The 22,207-nt window shown below is 41.4% G+C and overlaps 3 protein-coding genes across 9 annotated transcripts in view; 2 read left to right on the forward strand and 1 right to left on the reverse strand.

Annotated features, from left to right (window-relative positions):
* Positions 1 to 1,322: 1,322 nt before the first annotated feature.
* On the forward strand, positions 1,323 to 9,927 carry mdm4 (MDM4 regulator of p53). 3 transcript variants are annotated; one of them, XM_085456311.1, is made up of 11 exons: positions 1,323 to 1,436; positions 2,284 to 2,371; positions 2,455 to 2,529; positions 2,631 to 2,764; positions 2,883 to 2,932; positions 3,391 to 3,455; positions 7,031 to 7,127; positions 7,201 to 7,361; positions 7,533 to 7,727; positions 7,840 to 7,908; positions 7,996 to 9,927. In XM_085456311.1, exons 2-11 carry the CDS (start codon positions 2,300 to 2,302, stop codon positions 8,563 to 8,565), a joined length of 1,488 nt encoding a protein of 495 aa, XP_085312437.1. In that variant the 5' UTR covers positions 1,323 to 1,436; positions 2,284 to 2,299; the 3' UTR covers positions 8,566 to 9,927. The 3 variants fall into 3 exon arrangements, with proteins under 3 accessions (XP_085312437.1, XP_085312436.1, XP_085312438.1); XM_085456310.1 differs by lacking the exon at positions 1,323 to 1,436 and adding an exon at positions 1,491 to 1,774; XM_085456312.1 differs by lacking the exon at positions 1,323 to 1,436 and adding an exon at positions 1,491 to 1,774 and having other exon boundaries at positions 7,548 to 7,727.
* Positions 9,928 to 18,079: 8,152 nt separating this feature from the next.
* Positions 18,080 to 19,776, forward strand: myog (myogenin). 2 transcript variants are annotated; one of them, XM_085456318.1, is made up of 3 exons: positions 18,080 to 18,805; positions 19,388 to 19,487; positions 19,576 to 19,771. In XM_085456318.1, the coding sequence occupies exons 1-3, from the start codon at positions 18,272 to 18,274 to the stop codon at positions 19,692 to 19,694; spliced, it is 753 nt and encodes a 250-aa protein (XP_085312444.1). In that variant the 5' UTR covers positions 18,080 to 18,271; the 3' UTR covers positions 19,695 to 19,771. The 2 variants fall into 2 exon arrangements, with proteins under 2 accessions (XP_085312444.1, XP_085312443.1); XM_085456317.1 differs by having other exon boundaries at positions 19,388 to 19,776.
* A 708-nt stretch (positions 19,777 to 20,484) lies between these two features.
* The window catches only part of ppfia4 (PTPRF interacting protein alpha 4), a 72,972-nt gene continuing 71,249 nt past the window's right edge, over positions 20,485 to 22,207 (reverse strand). For all 4 annotated transcript variants that reach the window (XM_085456314.1, XM_085456315.1, XM_085456313.1 and 1 more), the window contains one exon: positions 20,485 to 22,025. The gene's annotated coding sequence lies outside the window, so the exon portion shown is untranslated. The remainder of the gene's footprint in view (positions 22,026 to 22,207) is intronic.

Below are 22,207 nucleotides of genomic sequence, written 5' to 3' on the forward strand. Positions count from 1 at the left end.
TATATTGTAATATTGAAGGGGACATATCAACGACCTCTATCAACTGTTCTTGTAAGTTACTGAAAGCACTTAAAATAAGGTGCTGTTTTATAAGTGGTTCATTCATAAAGTTAATATTTTATGAATAGGTAACGCCATATAGAAACAAACCAGTTAAAGTGGTGTTTTTAATGCAAAGCGGTCTAAACTGAGTTTCAAATTTCATGATATGACATGTAGCATTACTCACGCAGACAGATATTTAAAATAAAAACTATAGGAGAAAAGGTAATATCTACACTGGAGTTTATTAAGAAGAAATGCTGGATTTTATAATGTGTAGGTAAATGAAAGCTACACTTACTTAGCTGTGCTTTTTGTTGAGTGCCAGCTGCCTGCTACCGGTGAAAGAAGGACAGCGCTCAAAAAGAATTAAGGGGTTGCTCAGTCATCACAGCATAACACAAAGTCCTTTTAACTTCAGAGCTATGAGCCTGTGCAGTTAGGAAGCAGAAAACACTCTGTGTCCAATTCATCTGTGTTGGTGCAAATGAAAGCGACAACAGACGCACTGGAGAGGCAACAACAAGACAATTCTCATGAAGTGAATGGCTTTGCAGGTGCTGACTCCTTGTTAGTCACTGCTTGTAGCACGGGATGATTCCTGTAGTCCAGGATTGTCCAGCTCCAGGCCTCAAGGGCCGGTGTCCTGCAGGTTTTAGATATCACCCTGGGTCAGCACACCTGAATCAAATGAATAGTTCATTACCAGAAGACCACAAATGTATGTGCCATCACCATGGAGCTGGACTACCTGTGCAGGCTGAATGGGCGTCCAACTTCAGGCCTCAAGGGCTGGTGTCCTACAGGTTTTAGATGTGTCCTTGATCCAACACAGCTGATTTAAGTAGCTAAATGGCTCGATATGCCTTGAAGTTCTCCAGAGGCCTGGTATTGAACTAATTGTTTGATTCACCACTCCTGCACTACAGCCTCCTACCTGAGGGGAGTGCAATAAATGTGTGCAGGGTGAGTAGCGTCTTTCAAGCATCTGCTGGTGTAGTGCAGTGATGATGCTGCCAGTCGTCTTTGCAGATTTCAATACACTCAACAGAGCCTTCTTCTTCTACGGCAGGGGTGAGGGGGAACTCCAGGCCTCAAGGGCCCGTGTCATGCAGGTTTTGTGTCCTTGATCTAACACAGCTGATTTAAATGGCTAAATGACCTCCTCAATAGTTAGCTATGGCTCCATATGTCTTGAAGTTCTCCAGAGGTCTAATAATGAATTAATCATTTGATTCAGGTGTGTTAACCCAGGGTGATATTTAAAACCTGCGGCCTGGAGAGGTCTGTGGCCACAACCAGCAAAACCATTCCTTTCTTGGGATGTCGTGTTGTCACCGTTCGAAGTGGACTCCGTGGTTTATGCTTCATAAACGCTTCCTAAACTGAACAGGGTATTTTCGCTGAAGTTTTTTTTTTTTTTAAATCATTGTATTTTACAACATGCTTTTAATCTGAAAAGACTGTTTTAAAAAGGGAAAAATGCCTCTGTAAGTAATATTTTTAAAAAGTAGGGGGAGCCATATTCTGGCTTCTCATGCGGAAGTTGAGTAGCCACAGTCATCATTTTGAATCTGTAGTTCAGCTAACTGTCTCCTGGTTGCTAGCGTTAGCTAGTGTTAAAAAGCCAGCATTTCAGTTTTCCATACGTCTTTACGATGCGGACTAGCTGTTAAGCCAATACTGCGCCCGAAGCAATGTACTGGCTGTGAAGTAATGTCAGCTCCTCACGGTGAGTTAATATTAGGAGCGAATTGTTGAGTAACTGGCTAGCTTCCAAAGTTAGCCATCGTTAGCGCTGCTGCTATGTTAGCTAACACGTTTGCCTGTAGCGATAGCAGCCTTGCCACCTGCTAGAGATGTCTAGAGAGGCTGCAGCTCACGTGTGTGTGTGTATGTGCACAGCAATACCTATACTTTTACATTTTTGTGCCATATGTTCGGCGTTGGCTCGCCTGGTTTAGTTTTGTTTTGTGAGGGCGCCAAAGGGAAAGTAATAGTGTGAGAAGTGACAGGCCATGACGGTTTCAGATTGGGAAGTTAACTCGGCCTAGTTGGCACTGACTATAAACATTGTCAGAATTTTTCAGTCCGTCAATAACTTGACATTGCTAAGCTGCGTTTGGCGCCGTAGGCGCTGGTGTTGCGTGGGATGTGCAAAGTCGGTGACTATAGCAAGCTGTGGAATGCTGCTGAATGGGTGAGTCGTTTATAATGCGTGTTGTCATTTTTGCTTTGCAGCTTTAGTTCGTTTACTATGAGCTCCCTACCAGCCCAGACTCCGGCATCAAGCTCGTCATGCAGGACGCTACCGGGAGAAGGGAATCAGGTGCAGTTAAGACGCAACTACAAGCATTCAGTTACCTCATATATAACATGTAATGCTAAGCGGCGGTGCTGTTGTCCATTTAGGTGCAACCAAAAGCTCCTCTCCTGCAAATACTGCGTGTGGCTGGAGCCCAGGAGGATATCTTCACGCTCAAAGAGGTGAGCTGTCTAGTGTGACTTTGAAAAAGAGCTATCGGTCACGTGGTCATTCCAAAGGTACAAATGTAGCCTGAACATAAGAAATCTTCTGCTTTGTGTAGGTGATGCACTACTTGGGCCAATACATCATGGGGAAGCAACTGTATGACAAACAGAGGCAGCACATAGTCCACTGCCAGGATGATCCTTTGGGAGAGCTGCTGGAAGTGGAGAGCTTCTCTGTTAAAAACCCGAGGTAATTACCTTAACCAAAACCTGTGCTCATTGTTGGTTCTGCTTTGTATCTGGACTTTATACATTTTTAAAAAAGAAGAAAAATCTTAATTTTAAATGCTTGTATTCCCATTTTACAGCCCAGTGTATGAAATGCTGAAGAAGTATTTGGTTGTTATTGACTGTGCTGGTAAGTGATTCTTTCATTTATTGATTTAAGTCCTTTGCACATTTTTTTTTTTTTTTTCTGGTGAAATTATATTTTTGTTAGGTGGAATCAACAAAAAACAAAACAATCTGTGGATTCATTTGTGGGTGTCTGAAGTCAAAGTATGTCTCTTCCTGTGCTCCTTATTGAATTCACTGTTATTTGCATCATATTGTGGCTTTTTTAAATTACATGAGAAGATCTGTGGGTATACCAACATTCCATGTATATTCAAAGACCATCTTGTTGACTATATTATGAGTGATTGTGAAAGGCTGTCCATCGCTTGGAGGATGTGGGGATCCTGCACAGTCCCAGATGGACCCCTTTCCCCTGCTTAAACTTCATATCTGAAGGGCCTTAGTGAGAGTGTGCAATGCTATAATTAAAGGGGGGGGGGGATGTCCTTTTTCTGTTACTGTGTCTCATTTGAAATGCAGACGCTGCAGAGAATCTTTCTGTGGGCCGTGAATGTGTAGATGGCGGAGTGGAGGATCGTGGTCAGGTAAAGCTGAAGCATGGTGCTCAGAAGAAACAGAGACCCTTACCTGCTTTCGCTTCACTACACACAACTTTTTGTAACAATGTCACAAAATAAGTGCACAGCCACTCCGATAATGCCTTTAAATGGAGCCCGACTGATATATCAGACAATTTTAGCTACTTATACGTATATTGATATTGGCATTTATAACTGCAGATGAATTAAAAAGTAAAGAGGAGATGGAGAAGTGTGCTTCAACCATGTCATGAGTGTTGATGTTCCATAGTTTGGCCACCAGAGGGCACTCTGCAACTTCCCTGCTGGCAGCAAACATACCTAGATGGTCAGAGCAGTTATGCAGAGCATGAACTGGTACTTCATGACTTATTGTCATAATAAAACAAGATAATTCAACAGTTTGCTTTTTCACAAATAACTACACATAACAAGTTGTCTTTTTTTTCCTTACAATAACTTATTTAGAGGTTAAATCCCCAAGTATCAGTCTTAAAAATCTTATTTTGGCTGGGCTCTGTTTTAAAGTGCTTTGCCCAAAGTATAAGTTTAGTTTCTACTGGGTTGTGTGTTCTGGGGAAGGTGGTGTAAGGGCTGCTGTCTTCGTTGGTGTGCAGTTGTACAGAGTGGCACCGTCTCTGTACAACCCCATTCTTGGTTTGGTCTGGTGGCTTTTCATCACTGTTTTATGACCCACCAGTTCCACCCATTGGATGGGGGGGCAGAGTCACTGTCTCTGTCTGTATCAGAGTTCTCTTCTCTGCTCCGAACTGGAGGATCACAGCTCCTGATCACCCACAGGTCTGACTGCCCTAAACCTTTTCACCTAATCCCACGTTCCTGCACCCTTCTTTCCAATCCCTCCCCAAATCCTCTTTGATCTTACTTCGTGGCTTATATATAATTTGGTTTGCTGCAACATTGAGCTATATTAAGATATTTGTCCTTTTTATGAAATTAAAGGTTGCTGCATGTGCCACAACCATCTCAGAATGCTATTGAATCAAATTTCAGATGATAATTTAAGTGTTGAATTTGCATATTTCCTAGTTACATTTTAGTGATTAAAATAATAGATCTGTCTGGTAGGGGTGCAACGATACACAAAATTCACGGTTCGGTTCGATATTTTTTTCGATACAAAAAATGTTCATGCCTTTTTAATTTGTCATTTTTTTATTGAAATTATAAATATATATATTTTAACTCAAAAGTACAGTTTTTAAACAAAGTAATAAAAAATAAATCTATCTGATCGAGAAATCGCTCATCTTTGGAAAAGAGTTTATTACAGAGAAATGTCTCTTTCCAAAATAAAAGCTATACTATACGCTTCTTCTGGGCTATATTCTCAGCAGCATATTAAATATATCAGGTCCCCATAAGGAGAATCATGTGCTAACAGCTGTCTAAATGACTCGGGTAAAGTTTGTAGCATGCGTGCTTGTTGTTTTTGTCTGCTTCCACTTGTCTTTGCACTAGGATGATGTCGGCGTAAATGTGCAGTCATATTCATTGTTCCCACTAGTGTGGACAGCACTAATCTCGTTGAAATGACATTAACGCCACAACACGGCAAATCTCCGTTAACGAGCTACCGCGGATCGCCCCATGCGTGGGGCTGGATGGCCAACACGTTAACCTCTGGGTGGTCTTGGGTCGATTTGTGCCATTTTTCATTGTTCATTTACACGCCATTTGCACTGTGTTGAATGGAATATAGCGAAAGTCTGCAAAAAAAAGTTCGGTCACATTTACTGTTAAAATTTCAGTATGACTTCCGTAAATTAGCTTCAGTGGCTAAGCTACAGACAAACTTACACTATCGGTCCTAGTGGTCGATTTGTGCCCCATTGAAACCCAATATAAACGCTATTTTTCACGGCAAAAAAATTACGGTCAAATCGATCGTGATCGGTTATGTTTCCGTTTCCGTTTGCAGTACTGGCCTTAGAGTTGTAATTTTTTTATTTGTCCACCGGGTGGCGCCCTTGCTCCACATTTGACCCCGGGCTGGAAAACAGCGGGCTGCTTAAACAGACCTGCGGGAAACGAAGCCTCATTTCCGGCGTGCAGCAGCGGCTTCGCCCGCTGATCGGGCGGGACCATTTTCGGCCCCTAGGACCGTTTGAGGGTGCATTTTTTTTTTTTTTTTTTTTTTTTTTTTTTTTAAATCAACAGGAAATGACGTATTTGTTGTGACGTGGTACCGGACGTGTGTGTTGGAAAAAGGGGTCCGACGCAACATGCCCCAGTCATCGTCGGGAGTTAACCCGGGAGGATGCACTGATTTCGGCCTAGAGGAGGAGCATTTGCCGCCTGGAGACCATTTTCTGGTCCTGGAAAAAAAAAAAAAAAAGGCGATCGAAATGAAGGTTGGTGCCAATCTTTAGTCCATCTAAAGGCCTAATTATAATAACAATCAAATATTACTTCAAATGTTTTTTTAAAAATTTCGTTTTGTTTTGGGGGGCTAAAAAAAAACAGTGCGCTCATGTAATTAAACTGCGATTAAAAGGGTTAAAACCCCCGAAATATAATTAAAACTTTACATGGATAGTTCAGGGAGAAGTAGTTTTAAAAGATTGGCTAATTTAAAGTGGAATAAAATATTAATATATAAATTTTTATAGCACTTTTTTGGGCGTGGTCGATTTGTGGCTCTAGGTCCGATAGTGTATGCATTTTTCTAGGACCCCCCCAGAGGTTAACGAGCAAACTGCGCTAACGCACTAGTTCCCACCAATGTAATTGAGCATTGCGTGGCACATCCGACATACTGTTTTACTTTTGTCCATACCTTCAGGGTCATACGTCACATGAAAACCAAAATAGTTCCCAAGGCCAGATCTGAATGAGGGTGGGGGAGGTTCAATTTGCCATGTTGCAAGGAGAGCTTAGCTTCTGTCTCGCTTGCTTGCCCTGCGGTCAGTGAATCTGCGTTCAACTGCTCCGCCTAGGCTGCACTGTCAAGCGCAGATCCACTGAGCGCTCAACACAAATGGCATCGTCAGAAGGAAAGTTGATAAAATAAATTAAAACATTTGTATTGTTCAATACATATGCGTACCGAACCGAAAGCACTGTATCGAATGGTTCAATATCGATACGAGAATCGTTGCACCCCTACTGTCTGGTAGATGTTACTTTAGACTTAAATTCTGTGTGCGTCTGTTTCTTTGCTTTGACAAATGTGCCAAATTGTTCATTTAAGAAAAAAAAATGAGACAACAGTACATACCTTGGAATAAATGTATTAAATCCAACGAATTTAGAGTTGCGGTGGATTGTGTGATCATGCTCTTGTTTATTCACCTGTCTGTTAGTATACTGGCTTTCCTTGCCTTTGCTTTCTGCTTTGTTTACCCAGCACTCAACATTTCAGTTTGCATTTATATCCTAAATTATTTTGAACTCCCTCCCTACTGGCCCTTACCCAAATTGCCCAGCCCTTTGTCCCTTGCGCCATCCCACCCCACCTGTAAACAGAGGCCATGTTGAAAAGGAGCTGCGAGTCCTCCAAGTACCCAGTCACGGCTCTGTGTTCTAATTTCTTGCGTTTGCATTTTCTTCTTTTACAGATGTGTGGAGGTGTGGTGAAAGCAGGTTTGGAGGCTGGTAGTGATGGGCCTCTCCTGCAGACCCCCTCCCAGAGACGACCTCGGGAACCAGATGATGGTAATCAAATAGTCCATTGCACACTTAACAGCCTCGTTACAAGACACTGTTTAAATGTTCAAAACCTCCTTAGACTCTCTTGAAGGTTTGCAACGCTCAGCCTGCAAGCGACCCAAGCTGGATGTTACTCTGGATGAGTGGGACCTCTCTGGCTTGCCCTGGTGGTTTCTGGGTAATCTCCGTAATAACTACAGCCGCAGGAGCAATGGCTCCACTGACATCCACACAAACCAAGTAAGACACCTCACGTGCTGCTAGAAAGTCCACCCAGTATAATTAAAAATGGTTAAAATGGGCAATAAGGTTCATTTTAGAGGTTTCAAGCTTAGGAAAACTAACAGACATTACTTGTTGACAAATGGCAAAAATCAGATCATAACAGTGGTGGTCTGACTGATGTGTCAGCTGTCTCTTGCACAGGAAGAGGATACGGCCATTGTGTCGGACACCACTGACGACCTCTGGTTCCTCACAGAGGGCGAGAGTGAACAGGTGAGTGTGGAGATGAAAGAGGCTGCTCTGGAAGAAGGCAGCAGAGAAGGAGAGCCTCCACTGGAGGATGATGATGGGGGAATGAAGGAGGACAAAGCAGACAGAGAAGTATGTCTTTTTCTTTCTTTTTTAAATTTTGTGATATATTTCTTTCTTGCCAATAAAATGTTTTTCACTAAGAAATGTGGAGTGGTGATGTGATCTGATGTGTATTTATTAGATGCAGGAGGAGCCAGATGAAGACTCTCAGTGTCTGAGTGATGATACTGATACAGAGATCTCCACACAGGTCAGTATCTCTGAGCCTCCGTTTATTCATTTACAGCCATTTGTTTAAAACTATATCAGTCTTGTGAATGCTGTGTTTATATCTTAGGATGCATGGCAGTGCACAGAGTGCCGAAAATACAACATACCTCTCCAGAGGTACTGTGTTCGGTGCTGGGCTCTAAGGAAGAACTGGTATAAAGATGTCCCTCGGCTTGCGCATTCCCTTTCTGTTCCTGACATCCCAGCATGCAGCTCACTCATTACCCACGATGAGGAAGATGACAGCGACACGGGCATTGATGTCCCAGATTGCAGCAGGACAGTTTCTGATCCTGTCATCCTCCCTTCACATTCCACCGCCGATCGACCATTGCCAACAATGGTAATGGGAAAAGGCAAAGGTCCGAGGCCCTCTGTCTTCCACAAAGATGAGCAGCTCTCTGAAGGAGACAGTCAAGAGAATCTGGGCATGGAGGTTGAGGACGTTAGGCCTGAGGCGCTGCTAGAGCCTTGCAAGCTCTGTCGAGTGCGGCCACGTAATGGAAATATTATACACGGACGCACTGCTCACCTGCTTACCTGTTTTCCATGTGCAAGGAGGCTACATAAGTTCCAGGCTCCTTGTCCAGGATGTGGGAAGATAATCCAGAAGGTTATTAAAATATTCATCCTGTGAAGGGCACACAACCCATCTGTAAAGTCCTGGGGACCTGACCAAAAAAAATCACAATACAAACTTTTCAACAACATTCAACCATACAGCTGCATAGCTCCTAGTACCAGTCTTTGCTTGTGGACTCATAAAATCTCTGCACCTTACTGTCAAATTTATAAAGAGACAAAATATAGCACTTGGTGAATCTTGCTCTGTTGCATGGTTTATTTGAGTCACACTGCCTCTGAAGTATTGTTAGATGAAACCTCAGTCTTAACAGTTCACTATACGAAATGCTTGTTTTGGTGCCACATTTAAATAAGGGACATACAAATCCAGAAGTATTTATTTATTTATTAAAACTATCACATAGGCACACACAGTTTGAGTTATTTTATGTTATGAAGGGTTTGTTTGTTTTTTGTTTTGTTTTTTTTTCCCTCTAAAAGTTTATGGCCTTTTTTTTTTCTTCATTATTTCTTATTCATAGTGCAGTTTTTGGGTGCTGATTTTTATTTCTGGAAATTTTAGGATGTGCTTAAGTTTTTCATTAATTTACTTTGTCCATCTGGACAGAAACTGAACAGAATAATAAATGCAGGTATGCAAGTACAGGTCTCTTTGAGCTGTCCCTTTATTTGTGGGTTTTGTTTTTTGTCTTAATCCCTCCTGCATCTCTTTACATAACACAGCTCTAAAATGTAAGTTTTAAAGCAGCTGAACGAAGAAAAACTCTAAATCTGTTTTTAGATGTTTCAGGCTTGAAAGTTTCCTCCCAAAATCAATGTACTCTCAGCACATGTGAATGTATTGTGAAATACAATGGTGACTTAAGTCTAGTTTCTTGCAGCCAGAAATGTAAATGTAGACCGTAATGCACAGCTGAAGTATTAACCGTAATTGTTGAACCTTGGTAATTTGTTAACGTGTTCAGTATGTACATTTGTCAAACCTCTGACAGCTATGCCTGCAGTAAGTTATGTCATAATGTTGTTGGTTCGTGTTTAAATATTATAATTCGGAGTACTTTAGATTATTTCTGGAACCGGTTTAAAATGTAGGTATTGTATTTATTTATTGTTTTACTTGTGGTCAGCTCGTAGCAAACAGAAAATGGTGCACTTGTTAAAAAAACAAATCTAATTTGCATTTGTAATTTAACAATAGAGAGAAGAAACCGGCTGAGTTACCAGGTGTACCCTCAGTGAAAATGGCTTCACAGGGGTTATTTTAAGCGTTACACTGCCATGTAATGACTTTATACAGAAATGTGTATTATAGATTTTATTTGGATTGTTCAGCTTTATTTGAAGATTGTGGACCACATAGATGGTACTTCTTGAGTGTGTGAACGGTCTTGAATAAATACATTGTTCCTTATTATTCAGTGACTTTTAGGCATTTAACTTTGGCTCTGCGTAACACAGTGTGTATATTAAGTGTTTGAGCTGATGTTTACTTGTGCTTAGTCTTTCCGCCAGGAGGTGGAGAGAGGTTTCAGTCTTGTAACCGTTGCCTACAGAAACTGTACAGTCCCTGTAATAACATGTAATGGATATATATAGAGCATGCCTCTTAATCAGATCCAGCACAAAGCTGGTGTCAGAGCTATATTAGTAATGTAAATGCAATAAAAGATGAATTATAGATTGTAACAAGTATTAGCATTGTACATCAAGGGGGAAAAGGCTCCCATTAAATACAGACCTCATGTAAATGAAACACTTAATACCAGTGATACTGGTTGATTAACACATCCCAATTTGTCACATTAAGACCATAATGTTCTAAAACATGGTGCAGTTATAGGGGTTTTTTGTTATGGAATAAACATGTTTTGTTAAGCGAGAAAGAGTTGGGAATTGTCTGCTTTGTTCACTACTTCACCAGAGAGACAGTTGGTGTACGGTACCCACTGGTGAAATCTGTGTTTTAGTTGAATAAGTCATTGTGTGTGACAGGCCAGCTGTCATGTATCCTCTCCTCCTTGACTGGGCTCCAGCACCTGCGACTCTCCTCTGCTTACTCACTGTTCATTTCCTGCTTACTCGTGCTTGCCTTATTTTTGTCCTGTTCTTGAGAATTGGGGCATACGCCCTGCCTTCGACTGTGTATGCCTCTGTAACACCACTGCTATCCAAATTCTGTATAAACACTGCAGCTACTTTACACCTGAGTTATTTACCAATTACTCATTGGGGTGTATTTCCTGTTCATTGAAAGTCCCCTGTTAAACTGTTCTCCAGTCCCAAATATGCAGTCATAACGCAACAGCTTGTTATTCAAATTATAAGTTATTTGTTAACTTTCAGATTCTTCATTATTACATTATTGTTATCTATATATGTAAGCAACCTTTAATGCTTATATTGAACAAACTGTTGGTAATAATTATCAAAGTATTTCCACTTGGAATGGCTGTGTTTCTTTTTTTTTTTTTTTAAATCCACTTTTTTTTTTATCCACATAATTGTTGTAAAAAAAATTTAACTAAAAGGTGGCTTACGTCTATCTTCTGGTGCCTTATCCTCAGAATATTTCTGAATCTCGGTAGCAGCAGTTTACATGGATGTGCAGTACTTGGGAAAAGTCTTTATATAAGACTATATAATTTATTAGGAAAATGGAAAATAGGTGCAGCAAGATATTGAAACATACATAAAGCAAAAACAATTTGTAGAATTGCAATGAGCTTGAAAATCAGTATTTGGTATCACCACCTTTATTCTGCAACAACTCTGAACTCTCTTAGGGAAAATCTCTTGTCATTTTTAAAGCAGTCTTCAGGAATAGTTCTCTGGGCGTTTTGGAGAGCATTCAAAGCTCCCACACTGCCTCAATAATGTTGAGGTCCAGGCTCTGGGGAGGCCAATCCATGACTGTCCAGGTCTTGTGTAATTTGGTATTCCTCAGTCTTTTCTCCCTGTTTCCCTTCATTAAGAATGCCTTCTTGGCTTGGCAGCCATCCACAGTAGATGGATCAACTGAAGAGCCAAATATGTTTCTCAGATCTTTGCTGTAATTTTTTCTGTTTCTTACGAATATTGAGATACTGCTGTAGATAGTTTTTAGGAATGTGACTTCTTCTTTGGTCCTCCACTTGTCCAGTTTCCTAAAATGTTTTAAGGACACACTGCACACCATACTGAGATGTCACCTCATTGGTGCAAAAATGCTATTTGATGCCTGTTAAACTATTTTCTTTGGCATTTTTGTAAATTCAGCTAACAAAAACTGTCTAAAGATACAATTAAAATGTTCTTCCTTGCTTGTTTGTCTCTTATATATAGATCCAACACTGATTCATCCCTTTAGTTACTCATAAATGGCTTCTTGGATAGCAAAGGTTACCAACCTCTGGTCAAAACTGCAGTGGGGTAAAACAAAATAGAAAGACAACAATACTCACGGACATTTTTTCTCTCCAATTTCCACTCATGTGCTTTATTTAAAGAATTTATTTTCCAGTGGTTTACCACTGAAGACCTCACATGCGAGCTGGTAGGTAGGTGTTGATGTTTTGTGAAATGCTTCCCTTTACTCTGTAGCTAATTCAAGAACAGTCTAGGCCTGCTGCTTTGTATGTGGCATCTGGTGCGTCACCGAGAGTAGAGACGAAGAATGGCATAACACCCCTGGTGACATGGCACCCGGAGCTTGGCAGCTCTAGAATGACAAGACCCAGGGAGTGGTGAAGGATCTGCATGTTTCCATGGCGACAGTGCTCCCATCTCAACATCCCAGAATAACTTAACACATTCTTTCTTTATCCTCGGTGGCGTATGCAATTATTCCTGAAGGGAAAATAGTTATTACTTCCATTCTTATGCCTATTTTTATTGTTTTATTGCAGCCACTGCCATTAATCGGTTTATTTGTTGATGTCATAAATGCAAAACTCATTTTAAGATATAGATTTTTGTGATACATTCCTCTGGTGTCCTTTGTCTCATACCCCGAGGATAGTACATGTCTGGATATCTATAACTGTATCTGTGGGGCTAGGGCCTTTCTTTCTTTTCTAATTTCCATGCAGATATACAAACACACACACAAATACACACATTCCCTCTGTTGTGTCCGACTATTTGGTCGCTCCAGAAACTAGGCCGCTAAATTTGTCCCTCTGCTGACATGGGAGAAGGTCACTGGAACCAGAGAAAAACAAAGACAGGAATACGGAAGAAGGCCTGAAGATAGTGTAGATTAAAAATAAGGATATTGATGGGTAGCGAGGGGCATGATTGAAATGTAGCAGAGTAAGATAACAGAGCTGGACTGAAAAACTGGAAATAGTTTAAAACATAGCCATCCAACAGTATATACTATATACATACCTGGCTTCAGAGGGATTCAGAATTTCCCAGAGGAACTATGCTAATGGTGCTTTATACTTGGAAAGTGTCAGGGTGTAAATGTCACTTTGTTTTCCTGCCTGTGATACCTGCTTTGATTATCATAAGTCCTCTGAATATATGTCATTGAAATAATCTGGTTGTTTGTAGCAAGGGGGCACAAGTTATTTACAGGGAATAACTTTTGGGCTGCCATGTGCTGCAAAGTATGTTAGTGGGAAGTGGGTTATGCACATAGGCATGAGTATGTATGTGTATTTGTCTCTGTGTGCTGGAGCCTTTCAGTGAGTGGGATGCCAGCGAAGGGAAGGGCAGCGGATGGTGCAGGGGCTCAGTCCATTCCTGTGATTTAACATGACACCACTTGCACTAAGACTGCGACAGCTGCGTATGCACATGCCGGCCATTCTGTTTGTTGTAGGGGATTACTCTGCAATAAAAGCCCCAGTGACCAGCAGCATGGCTGGGCTACAGAACTACTGTTCCCCCTACCCTGACTTAGAAGGCTTTCTCCAGGCCTCCAGAGCCCTGTGCAAACACAGGTGGGGCACTTCATTCTGAGTATAAATGAATGGGAGTATTCTCCTGATGATTAGCCAGGCCATAGTAGTGTCACATCACCTTTGGGGGGGTCGTCAAACTGTATCACTTATGTAAGGGTCATTACTCAACAGCAATAGTGGGATACAGCAGCGCAGTAATCAGATCTGACCGTGAATATTTTAATTTGCTCTCATTGTGTTTTATGCACTGATGATTGTCGAGGAGGAGTCGGCTGCTTTGTCACATCTCCACATAATGATCCTATACAACATTAATGCTCTATAGTAAGTATAACCTCATCGTAATCTGGAAGAAAAGCTCTGATATCAAAGAGTTTAGGAATGGATGTGCAGTTTTCATGGCGACAGTCTCTGAGACGACAGACTTGGACATGTGTTGCTGTCACTATGGTGACAATGCTCTCTCCCAAAGGCATGAAACTAGTACATAATAATGCTGCATGAGTCTGGATTTCAGACTGAATATTGCTTTCCAGGAGTACAGAAAGGCCAGGAATGAGACTTTATTTTTTGCATGTGGAAAAAAATAATTAATAATTTCCTGTGTCTTTTTCCTTTAAAATGTTAAACTTTCTGACTCATTCTGAATGATCTAAATAAATATTTAGACATCCAAGCAGGTCACCAGATTTTTTACACAAATCCTAAAAGTGTAAAACACAGAACTCAGTGATTCAAGCAGAACATAACTGTTATTTATAGAGTGAAAAAAATACACCAGCAAGTCTATGAACACATTGAGGATTAGAAGTTAATTTAAAAAAAAAGTCATCTGTCTTCAGTCCTTTTTATTTAAAAAAAAAAAAAAAAAAATCCATTGCCATGTCTGAGGGACTGTATCTTACCATGCACAAATGAGATTTCTAAGGTCCTTTAGAAAAAAGGCTTATTGAAGCCCACCAGGCTGGAAAAGGTTACAGAACTATTGCTACACTTTCTACTCCAACAATAGAAAGTCAGACAGATAGCGTAAATTGAGAAAAATTGAAGATCATTGTTACACTGCCCAGGAGTGCTTGATCAAAAAAAAAAAGATCTCTCCAGTAGCAAGAGGGGTCATAGCCTGGCAGGTAACAAAGAAGCCAAAAAAGGTCGTTTCTAAAGTGTTCACAAAATTTCAAGCAAAAGTCAAAATTGAGTGATTCTGCTTCCTTCCGATTCTCAGTATCTACCAGTCAAATTAATAGGTTAGTGCTCATGCTGGACACTAAAGCACATAAAGCTGTTAGAATACAAATAAACTCATGGGAATTATTATGAGTTTTATGAGTTTAACATCCAAATAAAGTAGAAACAAAAGCATGTATTTTATTTGTTTAAACAACTTGTGTATCCTGTTTTGCGTCCTATATCGTAATGTATCACTGGATGGAAGACCTGGTTTAGCCACCTCTAATAAACAGTTCCTTGCTGTTGTTATGTTATTCTCCTCTTACATATCTGAGATTTCCCGACTGCACTCAGATGACAGCTCTCCAGGTCACTGGAAAACTTGAGGCTAACCTGGGGTGAGGAGGACTGATCCCTCCTCCCCCAGAGCTCAGCTGTCCCACAATGTGCTGTTGCTTGTCACTGAGGAGAAGTGGAACAGTGTTGCCAGTGACAGGGCTACCCCCCCCCCCCCCCCCCCCCCGCGCTGCACACAAGGGGACCCTTACACACTATGGACAAGAAATACGTTATTATATTATATTATATTATTGATATTTATTTAGTAATTTAATCAATAGCTCTGATACTTAGAATAAATCCAAATGTCACAATAGGTATTAATTTGTATATTTTTTGCATTATTTCTTACATGGGGCCAATCAGTCATAATTAAATTAGAGCCAGCCTATTTTTCACTGGTTTGGCCTATTTTAAGATGGAAAATAAAGTACAGTATTAGCAAACCACAGGTAAACAAACTGTTCTGTATCTTAAGTGTTCACTTCAAATACTGAGGGACACACACACACACACACACACACACACACACACACACACACACACACACACACACATCTAGTTCTGCTGACAATGGGTTAAGATGACAGAGGGTTATGAGTGATTCTGACACACTGCAAACCCCCTCCTTGCTGTACCCCTGAGTCCAACACAGGCTTCTTTGTACTCACTCCACCATCAGTGACGATCCATCACAGACTAACCTGACAGCCGACCCAGCCCCGTGCCAAGCTAAGACTGTGCACTCTGCCTTAAACCCAAGCCCAAACCCCAGGAGGATACCACAAGCCACCAGACGGGCCTGCCAAACCTCTGCCTGGCACCTAATCCCAGGACTGAAATCTTCCTGTAGTTAATTCACTGACTTGTAAGATTTTTTTGTTTTGATTGTGTCTAGCTGAAACTTTGTGTTTGTTACCTTCAAAAGGATATAAAACACAGGTAAAGAATAAACAGTAAGAAATAAGAGGCTCTGTTCCATTGTGTGTCATTAACCCTTTGAACCAGCACAACCCTGGAATGCTTAAATGGAAATCATTGGTTGCACCTGTGCTTTCTCTTACACGAAATATCAACATATCTGCCACAAACCAGGCCTATAAATATATTCTTTTAAACAAGCTGCTGTTTAGGCAACGCTGATCCACAATAAAAATAAATACATAGAGGCTTTAAGGGGCAGTTATAATGAGGAAATTGCAACATCTTGAGTTCTCTCATCCGAAATCCGGTCTGTGTGAGATTGTCACTGATGTGGAAAAAAGTCAGAAATAAAAAATTAATCTGAGCAATAAAAATATGTATTTTTTAATGTCGATTTTCATCTGGGTGAAAAGGCCTTGTTGACACCAGACATTAGAGGAGAATAGACAGACTGGTTTGAGCTGATAGGAACACAACAGAAACTTAAATAACTACTTGTTGCAACCAAGGTATGCAGGAGAGCATCTCATCAAACCTTATAATATGCAAGGGCTCACCAACATTGGACAATAGAAAACTGGATGGTAGAGGTCTAGAGAGAGAACTAAATTCCATAATAGTGTTAACTTGCAAGCTAACATGTAAGAAGGTTTTACAATGCTGTAGTTTAAATATTAAAAGCAGCTTTAGGGAGCTAGCTGGAAAGGCTCCCTGGTATGTCGAACCTTCAAAATTTTCACATAAGACCGGAATTAATAATGCCTTCTTTAATTTTATAAGCAGGGACTCCAGCAACACTTAAAAGTAAAGAACTTTATTAAATGACCAACGCGTTTTGGCTTGTGGCCTTCATCAGGGTCATACTCTTAAGTGTTCCTCGAGTCCCTGCGTTGTGAGTTTCTCATCCTCTCTATGCACCTTGGAAGTAGGTGAAGTTGTGCCAGAATTTTTGCTGTTCTTTGATTTTATAAGCAGGAAAAGTATAAAACCTAGCTTTTCATGTCTTATCGTGACACTATAAAGTCCTTAGTTCTTCTTTATTTTCTCTATTTTAAATATTGAACTCATGGTTTCCAATGATATAGTATTGTTTACTTTTGTTTCAAAAAACGTGTATTTACTCTTTCATTGGTTGGAGAATACCATTGGCAGTGGTATTCACCAGACCTTGCAACCCTCTAAGTTTAATGAACTGTGGTTATTAGGAAACTGCTAGCAATTTGTCTCTTCCAAAACATCTCCTGAGAGGTAGTGTATTACTGTGATAAACTTATTGTAAAGAAATAGAGTACAGACTCATGTAACACTCCTCATGATTTGCCTGTCACTCCAGGCCACTTCTCTGCTGACAGAAGTGTGTGTTTTGGCTGTGCTGCAATGTTAGCGGAAGCTAGTCAGAATTAGCTGATGAGCTACGAGGTGAGACATGTCCTGGAAGGATTAACACCCAGTGGCTAGGCTAATGCTATGACTTGCTGGAAGAGGTCAGGACAACCAAGGCCATTCCCTCTGTGTGGCTGACTCATTACTGTCCCTTAAATTCTGGGGGTAATGTGAGCCAGTGTCAGCCTAGCAGCTCACTCTGCTGATGGTTCCTGCACAGACCTGCATGGTTCTGAGGCTAGTATAACTCAGAAGGTCACTTGCATCACATAGTGCAATCATCTCAAGATGAAAGTCAGCGGATATGAATGCAGTTACATAAACCACAGGAACAATGTCACCTAAGCTTTTTTTGGTATTGACCAAGTTGATCACATTATGAGTCTGACAGTGCTTCACAGCAGTCCAGAGTAAGCAACAGTCTCTTGCCTCGTTGACTTCCCATCAAAAACCTGAAGTCAAACAATGTATTGTCTCTGTGTGCCACTGGCTCCCAGCAGAAGTGACAGCTGTTTCCAGAATGTCCCTTCTGCCTCCCCACTTAATGATGGAACTCTTCATGTTCGGAAGGGGACGCAAGTCTGGGATTAACTCACTAAGATGGACACCTTTGATCTGAGGCAGTCTCTCCCATTTCAACCTGATCATGTCCTGGCCTCTTAAGAAATACATGAGCACACAAACCCACAGAAAAACACGCACGCGTACAACTGGGCCTTAAAGCCCTAGAGAGCAGGGCCAAACAGAGATGTGATGTGTAGATGTGCAGCAACAGCTAAACGTCGTGTCAGGTTTCTGGGGGCTCGTGCTAAATTTAACCCTGTGATCCAGCAGAAGGCAGAGGGGTTTAAATGCCAGTCTACAGTTGCTCCACACCAGTTGCTCTCCACACGTCTTCCACTCATCACAAACTCAGGCCGGGAAGAAGATAGGTGCACACACGTACACTCCAACGCAAACTCCAGACACAGGACAGAAGAGCGCATACTGAAGACTAGTTCCTAGGAAAGCTGGGATCTTTGTTCCCTTGTATCCAGACCACAACTGTCCAGTATGGAGCTTTTTGAGACCAACCCTTATTTTTTCCCTGACCAGCGCTTCTATGAAGGAGGGGACAGCTACTTCCCCTCTCGCCTGCCCGGGGCGTATGACCAAGCTGGCTACCAGGACAGGAACTCCATGATGGGCTTGTGTGGGAACCTGTCTGGGGGTGTCGGAGTTGGAGTGACAGGTACCGAGGACAAAGCCTCTCCATCCAGCATGTCGCCTCACTCCGAGCCCCACTGCCCAGGTCAGTGTCTTCCCTGGGCCTGTAAGCTGTGTAAAAGGAAGACAGTGACCATGGACCGCCGGCGAGCAGCCACACTGAGGGAGAAGAGACGCCTAAAGAAGGTGAACGAGGCCTTCGATGCTTTGAAGAGGAGCACGCTGATGAACCCCAACCAGAGGCTGCCCAAGGTTGAGATCTTGCGGAGCGCCATCCAGTATATTGAAAGGCTCCAAGCCCTGGTGTCCTCCCTCAACCAGCAGGACACTGAGACAGGACAGCAGGGTTTGCTCTACCGGCCCAGTCCAACTCAACCCAGAGTAAGTAGGACAGAGACAGGACGAGGGAAGGGAGAAATTCAAAATAACAGAGAAATCAGCCAAGAGGGAAACAGAGTTGGGAACAGCACTAGTTGGAAAGTGGCAGAAGATATGGGAGAAAAATGAGTGGTACAGTAAAGAGAAAGATAAATACTACATTAAAAAATGACTGGGGTAAAATGTCAAATCAAAAATGTGTAAATTTGATTATCTGTTCATGTTCCTTTTGATTTATTCATTCTGGATAAGGTTTGAGGTTATTGTGAGTATGTATTCAGCCATACAATGAGCAAAAATGTTGTGTTTTAAAAGGTTTTTAAAAACATGATCCAGTGTAGCTCATTAGTGTTTTTAAAGACACTGACAAGAACTCCTGTGACAGGCGTCATAGTAATGGAAAGTCTTTTTCATCGTGTACATTTGCCTCTGAGTGGGGTCACGGGATGCATTAACTATATGTGCGTTCGTGGTAGTACACTGCACTTTAGTGTGTGTTGTTTTTCTGTGTGGGGTGGTATGGTGTGCTGTATCATAACAGAGTGACTGACAGCAACTTGTGTGTGTGCATCGCCATGGCAACAGGTGTCGTCGTCAAGCGAGCCCAGTTCAGGCAGCACCTGCTGCAGCAGCCCGGAGTGGAGCAGCACTCCAGAGCAGTGCACGCAGAGCTACAGCAGCGAGGGTAAGCACAGTTCACTTAGTCCCATTAAACTAGGTAGACTAGGTAGCACCTTCACAGGTACTCAGTGTGTAACTGGGTCTTTTTGCAGATCTCCTGAGCGTTGCAGACTCTCCAGAGCAGGGGAACATGCGGGCCTTGACCTCCATTGTGGACAGCATCTCTGCAGTAGATGGACCTGTGGCCTTTCCTGTGGACATTCCCAAATAGACCCTTAGACCAGCCGGCCAGTAGGTGCACAGCGAGCAAACAAAAAGCAGTGACCTTTAATCCTAAATTATGTCTATTTTGTGCTTCTGCTGATTAAATTATTTTGTCTTATGCCAAATTAAAAAATGTTTCCATTTGACAAGTATTGCAGCTCTGTTGATCCACGGGCCAGCTAGCCAAACTGACTTTTCCTGTTCACATTGAGGCTTTGTTCCCTTTTTTCCCTGCCTTATGCGATGTTCCAGACCTGTTTGTCAAAGCTACAGGAGATTCAAAGACTTTGCTGCATGAACCCAACACATATTTACTACACGTGATCCCTGTTAGGCTTGCCTCCAGATTTATAGAGCCACAGAGGAATGACAGATCCAGTTTTCTTTCCTTACTTAATTTAAGATTTCCTCTTCAAAAGCTTTCCCTAATCTTTCATTCATTTTTTTGTGTGTGTGAGTTTTAATGCTTAAAAAACAAGAGTTTATTCATGGGGCCAATATGTACCATGGCAGTTTTGACCAAGATCTGCTTAATTTAAACTGATTATGAATGCTAGTGTTGTAAATACGTTCCCTTTTTCTACAGAGTGGATTTGCCATTTTTATTTTTTTTTTGCTAACTTATTTTGGACTTTTATAACTAAGATTGTTGTGTATTTGTAGATGTTCTGAAAAGTGATATTTTCTGTTTAATTCTTACAATAAAGACCATTTTCAATACACTGTCCAGTGTTGTTTTTAGCCTATAATACAATACGCTGGCACATATAACTTAACAAGGAACACAGGATACCAAATCTTTAAAAAACAGCTTTACTTATGTCTATATAGTGTCATAAATACATTACACTTCTTTTTAAATAGCCAAATAATAAAATCTTGATTTGTCAGCATTGTTTCACACCTGGAATAAAGACACAGTACTCATAGCTGCCACATAGCACGTTACACCTTTTAGACACCTTGGAAAAACTTTTAAAAAAAAAGAAAAAGATTGTACACCCATCCAGCACTTCACTGGTTCATTTGCTGTGTTCTTATTGGATGAGGAGTTGGTGAGCCAAGAGTACTGACTGCTCAATCAGAGCAACATTAGACAAGTCTGTCACGTGGAGCAGTTTCATGTGGATTTCATTGGCTGATGTTGAGCAGCAGTTTACAGTTTGATTTTGAGAGAATGTAAGGAATCAACAGAGAAGAGCTACAGTGGTCACACTACCATCCACAGAGAAAGTCATGGTCGCATGGCTGGGGCTGGCCTTTTCACACGAAATCTACTAGTCTCAAGCACAGAGACTCATTTAGTCATACACTCTCACACACTCTCTCTCACACACACTTCATATTAAAGGATTCTCTCTATTCTAGGCTACATAGTGTCATACAGAAGGCGAGAGAGGCAGAGAAAGGAGAGGCAACAGCTACATTGTGTTAAAAGAGAAGGAAGAGAAGGAAAAAAGAAGGAATGGGAGAAGAGGCAAAGAGAGAAGTCTGATATTGGACCCATGAACCTGTGAAGAGTCCTTGTGGAAACACACACCTCCCTTAGTGAGTCCCTCCCACCAACGATTCACACACGCACAGCATACAGCAAAAGACACACGAAGGTCCGACACAGAGAGAAAGAGAAAGAAAGAGAAAGAGAGAGAGAACAGTCACTATTGAATACAGGGCATTGGGTTTCATACAGCAATATTATATTGTTTTCCATATATATTCCCAATATATATATATTTATATATATATATTTATATATAATATTTCTATAAAAAACATAAGTCATCCATTTTATGTACAGAGATAAATGAGTAATACCTTGCATAACCGGTAGAGGGGTAACGTGTGGTGGGATCTGCCATTTATACAAGTATTCATCATTCTCAAATCCAAACCAACACCTGCTCACCATCTCCTTTAATCTTTTTGACGCTGTTTTCTTGTAAAGGACATGATGACGCAGGAAGATTGGTTTGGGCTTGGCCATGTTGAGACTATTACAACCAGGAAAAAAATCCACAGCTGAGATCAGGGGAGCAGGAGCACAACAACCACAACAACAAGGCTACTGGGAGCACGGGGGTAAACTGGGAGAGACCAGGATGAGCCTCCATTACAGCAGCGAGCGCAGCCAATGTGCACTCTCAAGAGTTCAAAGGTCAGAGTTGGCCTCTGTATTGCACGTGTCCGAAGAAGAGGTGAGAGGTGAAAGTTGGAAGGTGAGGCTGGGCAACAAAGGGACGAAGCCTTCCCTATGAGGTACCCAGGTCTCCCTCTCCAGATTTGGCATATCACTCTCAAAAGGCCGCAAGCATATGTCCATATAGGTAATGAGAATGCACTAGAAGAGAGAAAAGAAGATGAGGAAAGTGGAACAAAAAAAAAAAAAGAAAAATTAAGTTGCACCTGCTTCTTGATTCATCAAAGTTATTAAAAGTAAGTTATTAAAAATACTGGCGGTTGCCAGAGCTACCCCTCAGTCTCCTAGCAGATCCAACTATGGCATCAATTTCAAAATACCAG

Source organism: Copadichromis virginalis, linkage group LG5, assembly GCF_057382275.1.
Source record: "Copadichromis virginalis isolate Kocher_CV1m ecotype Utaka linkage group LG5, C_Virginalis_male_GT1.1, whole genome shotgun sequence".
In the NCBI taxonomy this organism is placed as follows: Eukaryota; Metazoa; Chordata; class Actinopteri; order Cichliformes; family Cichlidae; genus Copadichromis; species Copadichromis virginalis.

Coding starts and splice junctions, on each gene's coding strand:
- mdm4 (XM_085456311.1), top strand. CDS start 2,300: ATGAGCTCCCTACCAGCCCAGACTCCGGCATCAAGCTCGTCATGCAGG. Junction 2,372..2,454: donor TACCGGGAGAAGGGAATCAG/GTGCAGTTAAGA, acceptor TTGTCCATTTAG/GTGCAACCAAAAGCTCCTCT. Junction 2,765..2,882: donor TTCTCTGTTAAAAACCCGAG/GTAATTACCTTA, acceptor CCCATTTTACAG/CCCAGTGTATGAAATGCTGA.
- myog (XM_085456317.1), top strand. CDS start 18,272: ATGGAGCTTTTTGAGACCAACCCTTATTTTTTCCCTGACCAGCGCTTC. Junction 18,806..19,387: donor CCAGTCCAACTCAACCCAGA/GTAAGTAGGACA, acceptor CCATGGCAACAG/GTGTCGTCGTCAAGCGAGCC.